The 19,895-nt window shown below is 38.4% G+C and overlaps 1 protein-coding gene across 1 annotated transcript; it reads right to left on the reverse strand.

Moving 5' to 3' along the window:
• Positions 1-1,051: 1,051 nt before the first annotated feature.
• On the reverse strand, positions 1,052-19,895 carry ACRALDRAFT_2020696 (uncharacterized protein; the record flags this gene model as incomplete). The annotated part of the gene is made up of 4 exons (XM_071020031.1): positions 1,052-1,065; positions 10,671-10,890; positions 19,778-19,841; positions 19,891-19,895. The coding sequence occupies 4 exons, from the start codon at positions 19,893-19,895 to the stop codon at positions 1,052-1,054; spliced, it is 303 nt and encodes a 100-aa protein (XP_070874274.1).

Below are 19,895 nucleotides of genomic sequence, written 5' to 3' on the forward strand. Positions count from 1 at the left end.
TCTATAAGGGCGCGGTATCTCGGGGCTCCTTAATAGGTTCTTTTAACCGTTAAGGCCTTATATAACTAGATTTTCTTAAAATTCTTAGGGCTAGGGACTTATTACTATTCGTATAGGCCCTTATTACCCTGATTATAGTAAGGTTAACCCTACGCCTTTATTATTTTATACTTAGAGGGTTATAGTAAAAGATTTTTTTATATTTAGGCTCTACGGCCCCTATTAGTCTATATCCATAGCTTTTCCTATTCCGGTAAGGGAGCGCGCCCTCTATCTTTATATCTATACTATATCCGGAATCTATCTTATAGTTAATCTATTCTTTATTCCACTTATCGTACCTTTTTCTTAACGGTTTTTCGCTTTTCTTCTTACCTTTACCTTATTAGCGGTAGGGGCCTGTCTCTCCGACTATAGCTTTTATTTTATTTTTAATAGGGAGGATCCGTCCCTGTTTTCTGGTTATTAGGTTTTATTAAGGCTATATAGGGGGCAGGTTTCCTAGGCTATTATTATAATCTTAATACTAATTTTAAATATTAATACTTTATTTTAATCTCGGCCCCTTAGCAGTATACTTCCCTTCCTACTTCTATAATTAACGTATAGTTTATTTAGGTAGGCCGGAACTCCCTTTAAGTGCTTTCGGTTACCCTAATTAGATAATCAGGACTTCCTAAGCACCGAATAGATCCGCCTTTAAGTACTAATTATAGAAAGGCGAAGCCGTTACTATACAGAACGGCTTAGGCAGTATAATCTCGGATAAGTCTTCGATAACAGGAGTGCTTAAGACTATAAAGTGTATATAACCAAAATAATACATATAATAAGGAGACCTTTAGAAAAGGTTCCTGGAGGTGCGCGCTGCTCTGATTAGGGTAACGTAGCTTAAACGAAGTGAATATAATAAACGTGGTAAAACTTAGGGTTAAAAGGATAATAATTATATAGGATAATAAGCATCCTCTCTGTCTGGGTGGCGTCGCCACGTATATATAATATACAAGATAAATAAAAAAGCGCGCGTCTTATAACGTTACGTGGCGTCCTACCGACATAGCACTAGGTCTCCGATCCACCCCTCTATATTACCTTACTTAAATCCTCTTATAGGTCCTATATTACTGGTTAGCTAAAGATCTATATAGTTAGTATATATTAAATAGTAATAACTAGAATAAGATTATTCGATCTTAGTAAGGTTCGTATACCTATCCTATTAATTAACCGTGTAGACTTATAATAAATTATGCTACGAGTAGTAGGCTATACGCGCAGCAGAGAGGAAAATCAAGCAAAAGCTATTGGATTCGTAGATCCGTAGGCTTACTGCTTATTGCGCGAGCGTCTATTAAGATTGTAAAGAGCTGACTTCTAGGATTTCTTCATGGATCCGGGGCTAGCTATTATAGGTTTTATATAAGGAGTAAAGAGAGTCGTTAAGACTATAGCAAGAACAGGTCAGGAAGCTAACCTTAGGGGGGAATAATTATAAGATTATTCGTTAAACCCTTTTAACTTAGGACTTAACGGGAAACACCCTACTTAAGGACTAGTGACTATCCTCCCTAGGATCGGTATATAATAACCTAAGGCTCTAAGACCATAGGTCTTAGGCCAGCTTAATAATCCTAAAACATAACTCGGTCCTAAATATCCCTAGGGTTAACCTTAAGGCCGGTTCCGGGTTCTTAACATATTCCTTAACGCCTCTAAGTCCTATCCGATTCCCTCGAATAGAATATCCCTAATATCACGCCCCTCCTTCTAAGGCTCCTATCCACGGGAGCCGGTAACCGTTACTAGTCCGGCCCGTTCATTAATCCACCCCGACCTAGGGACGGGCAGGCCGGCCTAAACTCCACCTATTAAGGCTATTAACTCCCTCCTTATACTCCCGAAGCTAAACTAATCGTCCCCCTTAACCTATCCTAACCCTCTAATTAATCCTATCCACCTCGTATAGTATAACCGCAGTCTTTATAAACCAAGAGGCCTAGTTATCCTTAGATAAGGCATAACTCTCCTAGGTCCCCTTTATTTATCTCCTTTACTATACTATACTATAATAAAGCCCTAAGCGCTCTAACAGGGACCCTATCTAATAAAGGGCTCCTAGTCAGAATAAACCGTAACTCTAAAAGCAGGCTTCGGGTCGGTAGTGAATTATAGCCCCTTATTACTTTTATAATCCCCTTACACTACGACTATTAAGGCGACCTAAAGCCTATATAAAGAACTCCTTTAGAATAAGGCCCCTTACACCGTAGTCCTAAATAACAAAAAAGCTTGCTTTATTTCCTTTATCGCCCTCTCGCGGCTTATCTAGCTTAAGGTCGGGCGATAATAAGGCGTGATATCTATCGTGAATAGTAATAATAATAAAGCCTATCCGTAAACGCGTATACTATAATAGCACCTAAGACGCGCCCCTTTATTAACTAAATAACCGTATCGTAGAAACCCGTAGTAGGTAGTCGTATCTAGGTAAAAGGGGAAGGAATAATATAAGTAGGGCCTATATTAGGTTATACGACTATTCTGATATAGGACTTTTCTATCTACCTAACTTATCTTATTATTTTCTTCTCCCTTACCCTTTCTTATTTACCTATCTATAATAATAATAATAGTATCGCTATTATAATAAGTTATTTATCCCTATCTATATTAAGGGTATTAACTATCCTATCGACATCTTATTAGGGTATATATTATCTCTGCGTGGTTCTATGTATCGCGTATAGGATCGCGGGCGGCTTAGGACTCGGCTAATATCGTGGTAGATTATTATTATTATCCGTATTATCACTATCACTATTATATAAGTGTTATATCCCCTTCGCGTAGACCTTAGGCTGACTTATAGTATTAGAGTAGACTACTATTATATAATAGCGCCCCTAGCTTTAGCTAATAAGTATAAAAAGTCCGGCGCGGCTGGTAAACCTAAGAAGTCCGGTAAGGCCGGTAAAATGTCCGACGCGGTCGGCACTAAGTCTACTAAGGTAGCACCTAAGGTTATCGATAAAGGGATAACTAATACTGCTAGGAAGAAAGCATAGCGGGCCGCTAAGAGGGCTTAGGCTAAGGCTAAGGCCGCGGCTATAGCGGCTATTCTTGAGTAGTAGCGGTAGTAGTAGTAGTAGTAGTAGTCTAACTCTTTATCGGACTTATTATCGGATTCGTCCTTAGATTCGTTGTTTTTTTCCTCCTTAGAGGATAAAGCTATCGAGTAGCCGGGTATAGCGGTTACTCTAGCTAAATAAGCTATATCGGTTAGGACCGTTAAGGAGCCGGCTATTATAGCTACTCTGGTTATTAAGTCGACCGACCCTCTCCTTTTAGGGCGTGATGACTCGTTATAGGGTGCTCTTAAGCCCCTTAGTGACCTAGAGGGCGTCCTTAACTATGCTAGTTAGGACGTCGTTATAAGCGGTGGTGCCGATAAAGCCACCCTCTTTAATAATAAGGAAGCTAACTCCGATAGGTTATCGTTATCGGAGTTCGCTCTATCCATAACTAGGTTTAACGATAGACCCTCGGACTTTAGTAATAGCGATAGTATCGAAATACCGGTACGCCCCGTTATTTTAGTTAGGTCTGGCCTAGAGCTTCGTGCTCTTTATAGGCGGTGCGCCCGTATACTAGGTTCCTTAGTATTATATAGCGATAGCGTTACCGGTCCTATCACTATACGGCCCTGCTATAGCAGTAAGGCATCTAATAAATACTATTACTACTATAATAATAATAGCCACGACTACGAGTTAGTATATTTATATAGCTATAGTCCCCTTTACTTTAACCGCTCCTAAGGTTATTAACTAAATATATAGCTTTTGTTATAAGCGGAGCGGGCAGCTAAGAAGCTATAAAAGATATTAATAGCGGCTATACGGGGCGGTAATAGTCTAGACGACTAGGCGTCTATAAGTCGACCTAATATCCTTATAAAGAGCACCGCTAATATATATAAGCGCCGGGCTTATCGGGTCTAAACTAAGCTACGTCGGGCCCTCGAGGCTATAAAAAAATACGACCGGGATAATAAGGGGTTCGACCCCGTAGCGCGTTGTTGCTAGGAGGAGGAAGAGGAGGCTAAGTATAAGAGGCGCGATGCTCCCGCTTATATAAAGCGCCACCTTACTACTATCGCCCGCTATCTAGGCTAGTTAGTTAAATAAAATTCGAAGTTAGCCGGTCTTTATAAAAAAACCGGCTAGAACTAATTAAGGACTCCTCGCGGCGGTTATTAGGTTCGGGCTAGGGGGTATTCGGGGGGGGTGGCGTTAGCGTTTTTATTTTTATTTTTGATTTTTCTTTTTCTATTTTTTTTTATTTACTTCCTTAGACCTAAATAAAAAAAGTCCTTACGGGGCAACGATAACGCTATTAACTGGTTTTATTCTTCCGACTATAATACTCCTTAATAAGCGTGTCGGGGAGATATCTTCGTGGTTCCTATATATTATATTTATATTTATACCCGGCCTACTTAATAAGGTATTCCCGCCTATTCCCGTTATAGCGATAGGCCAGGACTTCTTCTACCTTGTATTTATCCGACTCCTATAGTTCGACCTCGACGTCCGCGGGTATAAGCGACCTGCTATCCCGAGACTTTTATAGTTCGAGGAGCGAAATCAGGAAAATATTATAAATCTTTATTAACTCCGGGAGCTATAGCTTATAGGCGAGCCTATACTAACCTATTACGGAGGTGATTTTATAGGGGCCGAGGAACTTATCTAATAGTTTCTTATTAGGGCGATATTATTTCATATTCTTCGAGGATCATAGTATATAGTCGCTAATCTTAAAACGCTAGGCCGCCCGGCCGGCGTTATAGTACCGTTTATAGGTGGTTTAGGCTTTCCTAATAAGGACCTTTATAGCCCTGCGATTCGATATAAGGTGCTTTACCCTTTACTTAGCTATAGCGGCGCGAACCTTACCCGACTTACGTATTTATATATCGTATAGTCCGTATAGGTTAAAACCTATTAACGTAATAAAAGGGGTTTACCGGATAGCTAAATACTATATAGTATTATAGGTAAACTAGGCCAGGGGTGGCTAGTTAACCCAGTTATCCTATTATAGGGCACCGAATACCCGTAGAAAGTGCTTTAAGTTCTGGTTCTATTATTCCGTCTAGCTATCCGTCTAAGGGTGGAACGCGGTTAATAACCGCCGCTTAATGCTTAGAAGGCTATATAGGGTAGTCTGGAACTTACTAGTAAATAAGGACCCTTAGTCCGAAACGATGCTATCGGGTAGGCCGTAGATACTAAAAACGTGCACCTATAGGATACTAGCGAGACCCTAAGCTATTAAAGAGCTGCTATAGGGGATATAGATCGCGTACTTAGTATATCGATATACTATAACTAGGATAAAATCCCTTTTCTTTCCCTATAAGGTTATAGGGGGGAGGCCTATTACAAAGTCTATTAAGATCTTTTAGAACGGCTATTTAGGTACGGGTAAAGGTGCTAGGTACCTAAAGGGCTTATACTAGCGCGGCTTAGTCCTTTAATAGATACTATATATAGGCACGGACTTCTTAATATCTCGCGAGAGGTATTCCTAGTAGTAGGACTCGGAAATCCTTTTAATCGTCCGACCTAACCTATAATAGCCCGTAGTAGGCGCGTTATAAAATACCTAGAGGACCTTATCGCGTAAACCTAACTGGTTTAGTATAAAGAGACGGTCCCTAAAGTAGACCGTACCCTAACCGTTATAGGACTATAGGTCCGCCAAGTTATTTTTCGATACTAAGGAGATATAAAAGGGATCGTTCTTTTAGGTAAAGATAATCTTATCCTTTAGGCTAGATAGACCTGGGGGCTTAGGTATACTTTGGGCCCTTATAAGGCTAATAATAAACTTCTTAGTAAATCCCTTAACGGGTTTTTACCGCCCCGCTTCGAGATCTACCTAATCTATAACGAGCTACGGCTTCCGTGAAAGCCTATCTACGGGGTTCTAAACGCCTAAGTAGTAACGGATCTTAAAATCAAAGCTTAATAGCTCCTCTAGTTAATAGGCGTGTTAAGGTTTAATTCGAGGCTTATTTAGTAAATACCGGTGGTTTAAGTGGTTAGTTAGCACCTTTACTAGGGTCTAACTATACACTAAATAGTGGCGCTATTACCGGAACGCTTCGATAATCGCTATTAACTTAGTATTTAGTATCGGATAGTTTAGTTCGGGTCCCCTTAGCTTCTTAGATAGGAACGCCACGGGTTACTAGGTTTAGTCCTTATACTAACTAATTATAGCGCCTAGTACGAAGTTAGACGCGTCGGGTTCTACACGAATAGGCAGGGCTAGGTTAAAATACCGTAGCACGGGTACTAACTAGAATAACGATCGTAACTTCTTAAAAGCGGCCCTCTCTATATCCCCTAACTAAAACATACCTAGTCTGCCCCCTAACCTTAATAGGTCCGTAAAAGGGGTAATAACCTTAGAGTAGCCTTTAATAAAACGTCGGTAGAAACCGGTAAAACCTAGGTAGACTTAAATCTTCTTAATAGAAGTGGGTTCCTCCTAATCCTTAATAGCCTCCACCCTCTTTAGGTCTATAAAGACCCTATTAGAGCTATATATAAAGCATAAGAACTTAACCTCTTATATCTTAAACACGCACTTTAAAGGGTTTACGAATAGGGACTATTCCCATAGGCGCGTAAGGATCTCCTTAACGTGTATACGATAGGTATTAAGGTCCTTACTATAAATCAGGATATCGTCTAGGTATATAACGCAGATAGTATCGATAAGACCCTTTAAGGCTTTATTAATATAATACTAGAAACTAACGGGGGTATTATATAGACTAAAGGGTATTACTAAGTACTTAAAGTGTCTATACTTAGTTCTAAAAGCCGTCTTCCACTTATCCCCTTCTCGAATTCTTAAGCGATAGTAAGCGTCCTTAAGGTCTAACTTAGTATAAACCGTGGAGAATATAAGGCGGTTAAGGATCTTATATATTAGGGGGAGCGGGGTATAGTCTTTACGGGTAACCTTATTAAGACCTTAATAGTCTATATATAGACTCAGCTATCCACCCTTTTTTAGTATAAACAGGATCGGGGCGCCTATAGAGTTTATTAATTATCGAATCCACCCTTTAGCTATAGCCTCCTTAATATATTCTTATAGGATAGCTAGTTCTTACTCGGCTAGGGGGTAGATAGGGCCGAATAGGGGTGACTTACCTTCCTTTATCTCGATTACGTGATCCTAACGCTAATAGGCGGGTAAACGGCCGGCCTTTATAATATTAAAAACGTCTAAAACTCTTAATAGTACTCGGGGATAATATTCCCTAACTTATCTTTATTTAGCGACTCTTAATACGGCCCGGGATTAAGATATTCTAGGATCCCTTTATTTAGTTAGGTAGGGTTAGGGGGTATAGGGGGTATAGGTTATAACGGGTCTAATTAGATAATAGGGATTAGAGGACTATTAGGTAATATATCCTTTTTTTCCTTAGTAGCGTTCCACTTTATACTAATAACTTAGCTAATATAGGGGGCACCGGACCTTATAAGGCGGATAATAAGCTATACGTGCTCCTTCGCCTTCTTTAACTCTTTTTAACCCAGGATACCTTAAAGGTCCTCTTATTAGAGTCGATATATCTATTCGCCGGACTAGAAAAAGGTAATAGGGTTATATTCTACTAACCAGGGTATACCGAGGATAACTTAGGACTTATCGGGGTCTATATCTAACACCTCGAACTTAATCGGATATATCCGGGTCCGGTCCTAACTATCCGTGACCTTAATATATATCTTAAAGGACCCGATAAACTATACGTCGACCCTAGGGATAACCTATCTAAGTCGCTTTAGTGGTCCTAGGGGACCGTGGTCGGGAGGTAGGGCTTTTTAGTTAATTAGGTTAACCTTAGCGCCTTTATTAAGCTTAGCGCTCCGGCGGCCCTATCCGCCGTTTAACCGTAACTCTAACTTCGCTTTAATCGCGCCTTTACTAGCGAAGAATAGCTAAGACGGCGGCCCTTCCTACTTCTAAGCCTACCTAATAACAGGGTGCCTTATATTAACCGGTAGGTTATTCGGGTTCTAACTAATAAAGTATCCTAATAACTAACCTAACTTAGGGGGTTCCTTCGGGTATTTATTCCGGTAATAACCCTTTTTATTATAGCCGAAGTATATAACACCGCTATTATTATGCCTTTTAGGGGGCCCGGGGGCTTCTATGTTATTTACTTTAATTAATTCCATAAAACCTTAGGGAGGCATAGAGGGCCGAATAGTTATAGTACGGGCCCTATTAGGGGCCCTATTACGCCCACGCTTCTCGCCGCGGGGCTACCTTAGGCGATTATTCCGGGGCGTCTCTTTTTTATTTTTATATAAAAGAGTAATCTCTGCTTATTAGGCTATAACACCTAACGCCTTATTATTAGTAGGGATACCGGCGGCTATAATCTAGTTACGTAGCGGCTTATTAAGCTTTATTAAGATTAACTATATACGCTATTTATCGGGGAAGGGTAGGGACATCTTATTAAATAATAAGTCTAGCCTATCGATAAACTTAGCGTAGGTCTAATTAGGTTTCTATATAGTCTAGTCTAAGAATAGCTTCTTAGTTATAGATATCTTACGGGTTTCGTTATTAACTAATTACTTAGTTAGGAAGGTCTTAAGGTCCTCCTAGGTAGCACCTCTAGTCTTCTTATAAACACGCTTATAATAAGTATACTATTAGGATTTTATAATCTTTAGTAGCAGGGTAAAGGTAAGATAGATCTTCTCTGCTTTAAACGGCTTAACCTTATTAAGTATAAAACGCTCCTTAATTTCTTCGATAAATATCTAGAACTCGTTATAGGACTGCCTATCCTATTCGGGGAGCTTTTATAGGACCTTATACCAGCTCTTATAGGAGTCCCCTCTAAGGACACGCTTAGAGGTATCGGGGTCCTTCCTTTATTAAAGGGTAAGGAGGCGCTTCTTTTTCTTTTCGCCGGCTCGGCGGTCCTTATAGTACTTAATCAGGAAGTTAAGTTCCGCCGATAATAGAGTGCCGGGGGGGCGGCTCTTAAGGTCTTTAATATCGAATTAGGGTCCTACACGGATAACTTAGGGGGTCCCTTAGTCGAGTAATAGTCCTACTATAGGATTATAAGCGTCCGGGTTAGCTTATCCGCGAATCTTAAATTCAGGGTTATTATCTTTATCCTCTAACTCGGGTATAGGGGATTACTCGTAATCGGCGCCTAATAGCCCGGCTTTAGCTCCTTTAGTAGCGGGGGAAGTATCCCGGGTACGAATAGTGGTAGTGCGCTTAGGGGGTGGGGTATCTTAGGTATTAGTTAGGGGTAATAGTAGGATTTAAAGAATAACTTAGTCTTTTAAACTCTTAATAGTCGTTATACCCGTAAACGGTTTAGAACGAATAAAATATTATAGGTTTTATATAAGGAGTAAAGAGAGTCGTTAAGACTATAGTAAGAATAGGTTACGAAGCTAACCTTAGGGGGGAATAATTATAAGATTATGCGTTAAACCCTTTTAACTTAGGACTTAACGGGAAACACCCTACTTAAGGACTAGTGACTATCCTCCCTAGGATCGGTATATAATAACCTAAGGCTCTAAGACCATAGGTCTTAGGCCAGCTTAATAATCCTAAGACATAACTCGGTCCTAAATATCCCTAGGGTTAACCTTAGGGCCGGTTCCGGGTTCTTAACATATTCCTCAACGCCTCTAAGTCCTATCCGATTCCCTCGAATAGAATGTCCCTGATACTAGTAAAAGACTATGAAAGATTAGGTGGCGACTATCACGTAAACAGCCTACGCGACGGTTATCACGCCACGTTATTAGCTTAAGTAATAACTAAGATATCGTATATACGATACCTAGTGTATTTATATAATATATATTATAAGCTAAGTATATATACACGTATAATACGTATATATTATAGTATAGGGTAAGCTAGTTCTAGTTATACAGCTATAACTATATACTGTTTATTTTGACTTAGATATTATACTTATGATTATTATAATTATTACTTATTATAAGTATAATACTAATACCCCCCCGTAAGCTAAATCTTATATAAATAATGCAGCTTAGTCAGGTTATAGTTATATTATAGCGTAGTAATCCTAGTCTACCTAAGACTAGAATATATAAAGGAAAAAATTAGAAAAATCTCTTCTTTTAAATTCAAGGCAAAATTCAAAAACCCTTGTTATTATTATAGTATATTATTCAAAGGAAAGTTCAGAAAAACTTTTAATATCCAGGAACGCCCGAAGGTAAAAAACCTAGTTATACCCCCTTATAAAGAACCAAGAATACTAAGTATTAAAACCTAGTATTTTAATTAAATAATATCATTATAAGGCAGTAAATCATACTCAGGCAACGTATAATCCTTATAGCCTAGGTTTATATAACCGCAAAGAGTATTATAAGTCTCTTTTGCTAGGCCTTTAGTCATTATATTAGCTATATTAAATTTCGTATTTATATATACGATTTTTATATTATTATTATATAGCTATTGCCTATAGTAGTGATACTGCCTGTAGATATGCTTTACTCGTTTATAAAATTCAGGGTTTTCAGCGAGCTTCTTTACACTCTCACTATCTATTAAGATAGTAGGAATCTCGAGAGTTTTATTATTATTATTATTATTATTATTATTATTATTATTATTATTATTATTATTATTATTATTATTATTATTATTATTATTATTATTATTATTATTATTATTATTATTATTATTATTATTATTATTATTATTATTATTATTATTATTATTATTATTATTATTATTATTATTATTATTATTATTATTATTCTTATTATTATTAACAGCTAGAACTCATAGCCCGCTATCCGTAGACTCTTTCGTCTATTACTATTATCCTCTTCTTAAGGTTAAAGAGACTTAACAGAACGTTTCGAAACGCGTGAAGGAATATTTTATAAAAATTAATCGGTACTTTTACTAGAAGTGATTCCTTTATTATACTTAACGGGTTGGTAAGACCCGTGGTTGGAAACCTGATTATATGACTGAGTATTAATATAATAAGGGAGGTTATTATGGTTTGTAAGCGTATAGTTATTATTATAGTTATCTGAAGAAGAGGAAAGAAACTGATTTCCTATGATATACACGTCTGGAAACCAACCAGTCTTTCTAGTTCCTGGGTTATAAACCTTATAGTTATATTTCTTAAAACCTATTAAAGCCCTCCTAGTGCCCTTTTATCTAGTTTCTTTATACTCGGGTCGTTGTTTTTATAATAAATAATAGAACCCTAAACTCGTATATTATTAACATTAGGTTTCTGACCTTATGAAAGCTTATAGGGACTCTTAGAATTAAGAGCTGAATTAAGCGATCTGTTATATATATAAGTAGCTAAAAGAATAGCTTTACCCCAAAGATATCTAGGTAGCCCTGAGTGGAAAAGAAAAACTCGAATCTTTTTAATTATAGGTCTTATAACTGGTTGAATAGAGCCCTAAGCTTTATGAGTATACAGTGGCTTTATATTATGCCTTATACCTATAAAGAGGCATTAAAATAAGGCGTTATTAAATTCTTTTCTACCGTCTGTATCTATTTCTATAATAAAGAAGTGATATTTATTATTATTATTATTATTTTCTACCTGTGCTTTCTACTCTTTTATAGCTATTACTACCGTCGTTTTAGGCTTATCTAAAAGTGGTTATGCCTATAGAAACCGGGTGGAATGGTCTAGTATAAACAAAATCTAACGCGTTTTATTATAAGAAAGAGATTCGATCGGTCTGTAAAGATCTATATAAACCTTTTCTAAATAGGAAAAGTCTTTATACTTATTAACTAAATCTTTAATAGTAAGCGTAATAAACTTACGTCTCTTATAGGTATTATAGCTCTGTATTGTAGTTAACTCTTCGTTAGTTATCTTTTATAGTTCTTTTAAAGAGTATTAGTCTAGAGACTTTTTAAGGTAATAGGGTTAATATAACATATCCTGTTATGCCATAGCGTTGTGTTTTTAGTTATAGAAGTAGTCCTTCGACGGTTATTACGGTCTCTTGATTTATAAAGCTCTTCTTAAGGCTAAAGAGGTTAAGGTTTCTTTATTATATTATTTCTTTATTAAGGCTTAACCAACTTCTTTCTTTGTATATTTAATATGTTTAAAACCTGTTCTTAAAACCTTTAAAACCTCTTTATTCTAGTTAAGTCTTAAGACTGTTCTTCAGGTAAAATACCTCTTTATAATAGTTTCTTTGTGTTTTTTCTGGTATTTATTATATTCATTTTCTGAAACTTAACCCCCCCGTACGATAGTGCTTATGCTACAGCATAGTATAGCCCGTTATTAAGCAGAGCCGTTATATAAAGAAAGAGGGGCTCTATATTCTTAAATAATAAGAGCTTTTTATTCCTAGTAAGACCGCAAGCTTCACTATTAAGACGAGAGAGACCAATAATATTCGTGTCTATTTCCGGTATATAAAGGCACTCTTTTAAAACAGAAGCTTTCTAGTATCCCTGAATTTTATCACGTAGTCTCCTTTACCTTATATCTTTATTTTCTTTGCCTGACCCTAAGGAACAGTTCTTTCTTTTATTTTGTAAATAAAAAAGAGTCTTTTATTTATTATAATATACGCTATAGCCCCCCTGTCTACACAGAAATTGACATCCAATTTAGTACTGTTTTCTGCTTATATTTAATGAATCTTTTCTACTAACTGCTTAATATTAAGGTTAGGATTAGTAATGATATCTTTGTTATTAATTTCAGAACTGCCATATGGCTGCCGGATAGAGACGTCTTTGATATTCCCTTATTAGGCTATTTTCAGGTAGTAGAACGATATTTTTTATTACTTATTTAAATTAAAATTAACTAAGCTATTTAACGATTTGTTTTTATTATTTTTTTCATTACCTTTTTCTTTATTACGTTATCGACAAAGGACAGAAATAAAGAATACTGAACCAAAGGTCTGATTCTGATTGGCCTAGCCTCGAAAAGTGGGTCCAAAAGTGGGTCCAAATGGCAAAGCTATAGTGAGTAATCAAAAGTGATGAGTGGGCGACCCATATCCAAATGTTATCACCAGAACCTTATTTTGACCCTTTGAATACGAATATAAATAACTTTACGAATACTACTTCTAAAATTTCGGAGAAATCAGATTTATAGAGGGGAATGACCGTATAACAGGAATATCTAGTTATATCTTTTTAATACTTTATAAACCACCCTCTAGCCGCGATATAAGCCTTAACCCTTCGCGGCATCGACTTAATTAGAGCCCGTAGAAGCTCCTTTTTAAAATCGTTCTATACCTCCTCCGCGGCCCCGTGGAGTAATTCGTATAAGATTATTGTAAAGCCTATCTTTGCTAGTGTAGGATTCCGTAAATAAATCCTCTCTTTTAGTATTTTCTATAGGTTTTTAATAGGGTTAAGATTAGGCGAATACGGCGGCTAATCCAGGATAATAACCTTATTCTCTAGACCCCACGGCAGTAGCTAATTCTAAACGAGGCGCGCCTTATATACGGCAGCGTTATCTTAAACGAATATACTACCCGGTTCGTATATTATAAGAAGCGTAACTGTAAGCGCGCGCTTAATAAAGGCTACCGTAATGCCTCTACGCGGTGTATTAGGGTCCCCGTGAAGGGCGATTAATTCGGTGCGTTTATTATTCGAAAAGCCGGCCTAGAATATCTACGAATAGCGCGAAGGCTTATTTTAAGGCTAAATACTATTCTATTAAAGTCGTTTTCCCTATAAATTTATTAGTAGAGGTATAAACTCTTAATAAAGCTAACTTATAGGACGGCAGAAAACCTATTTCTGCCTCTGCCTATCTCCGCGCGCGACTATAGTTTTATCCGAAAGGATAAGCCGTCTCTATCACTCTAGGGGCTTAGAGGCGTGACGGAAGCACTATGCTAAACGTATTTACGCGTGCCTTAGGGTTAGGGTCGGCCGGCGTAACGCGCGGAAATAGTGGTAGCCCTCTAAACGAAGGTATCGTAATAAAGTGAGTTTTAAATAAGGAAGACCTAGTTGAACCTTTAAATCCGTGGGTAATATAAAAGCGTTAGTACTGATAGTATATATAATATGCCTTTTTTAGTGTGTATTAAGGGCCTGAGGGCGGCCAGACCGTTGTCTTAATCGGGCTGATGTTTAGGTTTCGTAGCGGCGCGCGAGGCCCTATATAGACCCTGGCGATATATCGAATTTAATCGTAACCTCCTTTTAACTAAGGCCACTACAATATACGTGCGTAATCAGGGTCCGTTTATAAGGCGAATGCTTAACGCGCAGCGTAATCAGGGGCATTTTCTGATTTTTAATAAATTCTTAAAGTTAAAGGGTTAATGGTATTAAAGGAGCAAGTGTTACAAACAGCGTACAACTTTATTTCGTAAAGTAAGCGACCGATCTGTTAATTCAATTAACTCTGTGAAAATCTCTGATTATAGTGCTAAACTCCTGCCCTTATTCCTGCGGCAGGTCCAATCCCACTTTCGGGTCCGGAATAACCCGTTCCGAACCTGCCTTAGGCCAGCCTATACAACACACCCCCCTAACTAAATAACTATTCGGCAGTTATTTAGTTAAAGTTATTCATAGGCTTCTTCTATCGATATATCCCCTTCGGTAACGTCTACGTAGCTTCTATCGAACTTCTTTTCTAGCTCTTCTAAATACTCTAGTAAGATCTCCTCTAGCTTATTTATATAGAGACGTCCCTATATATCTATCACTCCCCACCTATTTCCTAAAGCTTATAAACTTTTCTCTAGATAGTACCTATTAGCGATTATATCAGCGCTTACTATATAGCTAACTTTAATACTTTTACACTACTACGCCTCTCGTAACTAACTATTATATATATCTACGTGCCGTAGTCGTGTACTTAATTAAGCGATCTCCGCCGTTAATAGGCGTATTGTTTTGCTATTATCGCATTGAATCCTTAATCATAGATTATTAAATATCACGCTCATCGCCTCTAATAACCTCTTCGTGAATATCCCTTCCTTTACACCTTATATAAGCGAGAGCAGCTCCGCCTCTATTATTAACGTTATAACCGTTAATTACTTATTAGCTCGCTAGGCCGCTATGCCTCTAAACAGGCGTATTATAAATACCTAACTACTCTTTAGATTAATTAAGTTATCCGTAAAGGACGCGTCGGTAAACACCTCGATAAAGTCGCCTCTACCTAATTCCAGGGCGTAGGTTTACGTGGCTAGCAGATATTGGATTAAATAGTTGGCTACTTTATAATACTAATAGCTCGGGTTTATATTAAATCTATAGAGTTAAGATACTATAAAGGCGATATCGGGATATAATATTACTACAGCGTATAAAACGAATCCTATCTCACGTCAATAGCTCTTAATGGTAGTGGACTTCTCTGCGTACGGTAGCAGCTCTGCTGGCTTTATAGGGCTTATAGCCTTATAGTTAGATACCGTTAACAACAGATATCCTACCTTCACGATATAATGGCATTATAATAGCTATATCTTCCTCGAGGGACGGTCCCGAATAACCTTAATACTAAGGAACCACTATAATGGCTACCCGCCTTATAGGGCGTAATGCTCTTAGAGGCTCGCGATAGCTTATTCTATCTCTTCCTTAAAGTCTTCCTTAAAGCCGATCACGATATCGTCCACGTAAAAGAACAGGATCAGCCCATAGCGTATAAAGCAGTAGGGCTTTTACGGCACTATCTTAAATCCGTCCCTTTTTAGCACTTCTATAATATACTTTTACTATGTTAATAAAGACTCCCGTGGCCTGTATAACGCCTTCTTTAATAATAATAATTAACCCGGCACCGTGGTCCCGGGTAGGAACCCTATATATATATATATTATGGCAGAGGGGCGTGCATAAACACGTTAACGACGTCGTATTATAGTAAGGATGGATTAAAGCAGGCGGCGATCGCTATTAGCGATCTAAAGGAGCGACCGCTAAAAGTAGCCGTATATATATCTTGTAATAAGTCCTAGTACTATTAATCTCCGCGGACCATTAGTCTAGCCTTACACTTTTATAAAAAGCTATGCTTATTAAACTTATAAGTTATCACCTATATATATCTAAACACCTAATACCCCTTTACCCTATCCTTCGACACTATAATCTATAAGTCTATCTCTTTATAACTTTTTAGGTAATCCCTTTAGGCTTATCAGAATAGGATCTTATATAGGTGGCTTTTAAGGTCTAATTGATTTCTTAGAGGGCCCGGCAGTTATTTACGGTATATCTTATAGGGTCTCTTAAGTGTCTTTTTAATTTTTAACTTCATTAGCGGCTTAGTATTTAAATTACGGACTAATAGAGCATATCTTCCTGCGTTAAGCGCGGAGATCTAGACCCGGTTACTACTATAGCTTCGAAATTTAGCTCCCCCCTGCTCTATAGGTATATAGCCTATAAAAGGAGCCGCCGTAAGCCCTGCCTAAGGAGGGGTTTCTGGTAGGGTTAGAAGGTGACTATTGTCTAGGCGTTAGTAATTAATCGCGGCCATGGAAGAGTCCTTTTTTAGCTCCGGCCTTATAGGCTCTATAAACTCCTCCTACTATTCCGGCCTCTCGGGCTCTATAAACGGTTCCACCCCCTAATCCTTAAGGTCGGTAGGCGCAGCCCTTAGGAGAGGTTCGTTAACCTCGCTACCCGACTAGAGAATAGGCTCGAAGTATCCTACTATATTTATCTCGGGTAATAACGGCTCGCCTTATTTAACTATATATATATTTAATAGGCAGATCTAATTAATAATATCCACTAGCTCTTCTTCCGTTAATTAATATAAATCGTCCCTTAGGGCTTCGAGATTACTATTAAAATACTCTTCTTTATTAAAAAGAACGTTATATATGCGAATAATACGATTACTCCTAAGGCACGAGACCTAACCATGGTAAATATTAGTTAAATCGTATCCTATAAGGTAGCCGATATAGGCCCGCGGCGCTAGTCGATTTTAAAGCTTTCTAGATTTTATTAGAGCCGCTCTAGTTATAGCAAAAGCCTTATAACCGTAGGCCCAAGGTAACCTAGCTATGGCTTACGTTAATAGAGGACTTTAAACGGGGTCTTTTAACTAAGGCGCTGCTTAGGTATTCTGTTTTATATGTAAGCCGTAGATAGGACGACCTTGACCCATAAGAAATCAGGTAATCGGGAGTGGATTCGTATATCTTATCCCTTTAGCATAATAATAGCTCTAGACCTTTAGCACCACTATTCTATACGGGGGTCTCTGCTAATAAGGACTCTAGTTAGATACTAAAGCCCCTCGTTAAGCCCTGTATTTTATACGATTATATTAGTTCGTTATCACACTTAAAGACCCGTACCTAGCGGTTAAATTAGCGTTAAACCTATTAGATATATTGGGTTATAACTATATAGATTTCGGAGGCCTTCCTCGACGTTATAATATAGTAGGCCACGAAGCCGCTATATCGATCTATAAAGAATATAATCCGTATATAGCCTTTGGCGGTTAGCTAGAAGTCCGTGAAATCGATCGCCTACCTCTCGCAGGCGTAGCTTAAAGCTATTCGGGTCCGCCGGCTAATCTAACGCTGGATCTTCGATTAAACGCAGGCGTAATAATCTATTATTCCTAGTCCCTTTAGTTTAACGCCCTATAACTACTCTTCTAGTTGCTTAATTGTATTAGGGCCAGTATGCCCTAGCCGAAGGTGCTATAGGTTACCGTCGGCTTAGCTAGCTATTCTCTTAATCGGTTTTCGAAAAGGCTGCTTATTAGTCCGTAAGTGGACTAGTAAGGTAGAATACTATTAACCTACAAGAGTAGCAGCTGGGGCGTTAGTGACTAGAAAGAGCTTTATAATAGTTTAATCGTAGTGGAGACTTAGCTTATAAAGGATTAATCGGTCGCGGCGCCTTATATAGTCGTTTAGCGCCTCCTGATCCTACTAGTAACTATTTTAACGTATCTTCTTATTAGAGACTAGGTTACAGATAAAATCTTTATAGTAGGGTATATCTTTTACCTGGAACTTAATCGGGTTAGTCGTTCCTTCTATTATAAGAATAATATCTTTATATCTTTAAATCGGCACTATTATAGTGCTAGCGATTATAACGTTACTAGGACGGGCCGGTCTATAATCCATAAATCTTCATTTATTATTAAAAACGTAGGAGGTAGCACCTAAGTCTAATATAGCGGACTACTATAAAGGATATACGGCGGCCAAGAGGGCAGCCGCCGGGGCTTCTAGCCGGCGTGAGTCTATATCCGCATATAGTTATGCCTCCTCTAAGACTTCGTTATTATTACCGGCGCCTTTATTATTATTATTAGTGGCTTTATTATTACTACTGACTTCGTTATTATTATCGGTGGCGGTCCTCTTCCTTTTATTTCGGGACCTAATCTTCTCCACGGCGCCTTATAGGTCCCGGTCTATCCTAAAGGACTTCTCCATACGCCTCCTAATAGAGTTATTAGCTTAAAAGCCCTCCGGCGCTAACTCTAGGAATAGTATCCAGTAGCCCTATGGATTATAGCCGCGCCGGTAATATACGGGGTACTTATGTGTATTAAAAAGGCATTATCTACGCTTAGAGCTTATACGGTTAGTTAACTTTCCTTTAGAGTAGGTAATATAGCCCCGCTAGGCTCTGTTCCGGTTAGCCCTCCCGGCCTATTATAGCCCGTTATTATCGTTACCTTTACCTAAGTTTAGGGCCAGGAAGGCTATAGTTCCATAGCTTCGGGTAGGCAACGCGTTAAGTTATTCCGCCGCTTTTATCCCTTCTATAATAAGGGTTATCGCCGTTACTATTGAAAGGTCCAGCACTACTTCCTTTATATCTACCTAGTTACCTAGGGCAGGCCATATAGCGTTCAAGAAATCGTTAATCTGAATCTCCCGGGGGTTATTATATATCCCGACGTTATAATAGTCCTAAAGCCGGTCCTCCTAATCGTCTAGCTAGGCGGCCACTTTCCTTACGTTAGTAGGCGGCTTATTCTTATAAAGTTCGTAGTTCTTTTAGGAGTCCTTTATACGGCTCGCGATATAGGGCGCGGCGTCGGCTCATACTACTATAAAGATCTTTTTAGAAGTTATACCCTTTATTAGGGCCTTCCGTCTCTGCGCTACGATCGACTCTCCCACCTATTTAAGTATATCATTAATACCCTTCTAATAGGTCTTATAGTCCTTACGATATTCTGTATATCGATGGTAGTCTTCGGTATAGGCAGCCTTACCTATAGCCGTTAGCTCGAAGATATTAATAGGGTACCCATTTATATTAGCAATAAAGGCGTAGGAGGTAAATTCGGGACGGGTAGCTCGCTACGGGCAAGGGGCTAGATCGTTAGGGCGTAGGAAATCCCAGACTCCGTTACTATAGGCCCTAACTTTGCTAAGCCGTCGCCATAGTTCCTAATCTTCGTGGCTTATGTAGATAGTCGTATTAGAGGTTATCGTTATAGCTATAGGCAGCTCGGCGTAAATAGCTTTAATAGGTTATTAAGCATAATAAGACTCTTAATTATTATAAACAGCGTATAACTTAATTTCGTAAAATAAACGACTAATCTATTAATTTAATTAACTCTATAAAAATCTCTAATTATAGTGCTAAATTCCTGCCCTTATTCCCATGGCGGGTCTAATCCCACTTTCGGGCCCGGAACAGCCCGTTCCGAACCTGCCTTGGGCCAGCCTGTGCGACAGGAAGACGCGCTGTAACGCGTTGGTGGGGTAAATTTAATCGTCAGTTTTGATTACCTACTACAT

This window comes from Sodiomyces alcalophilus (assembly GCF_042370955.1).
Source record: "Sodiomyces alcalophilus JCM 7366 unplaced genomic scaffold ACRALscaffold_5, whole genome shotgun sequence".
NCBI lineage: Eukaryota > Fungi > Ascomycota > Sordariomycetes > Glomerellales > Plectosphaerellaceae > Sodiomyces > Sodiomyces alcalophilus.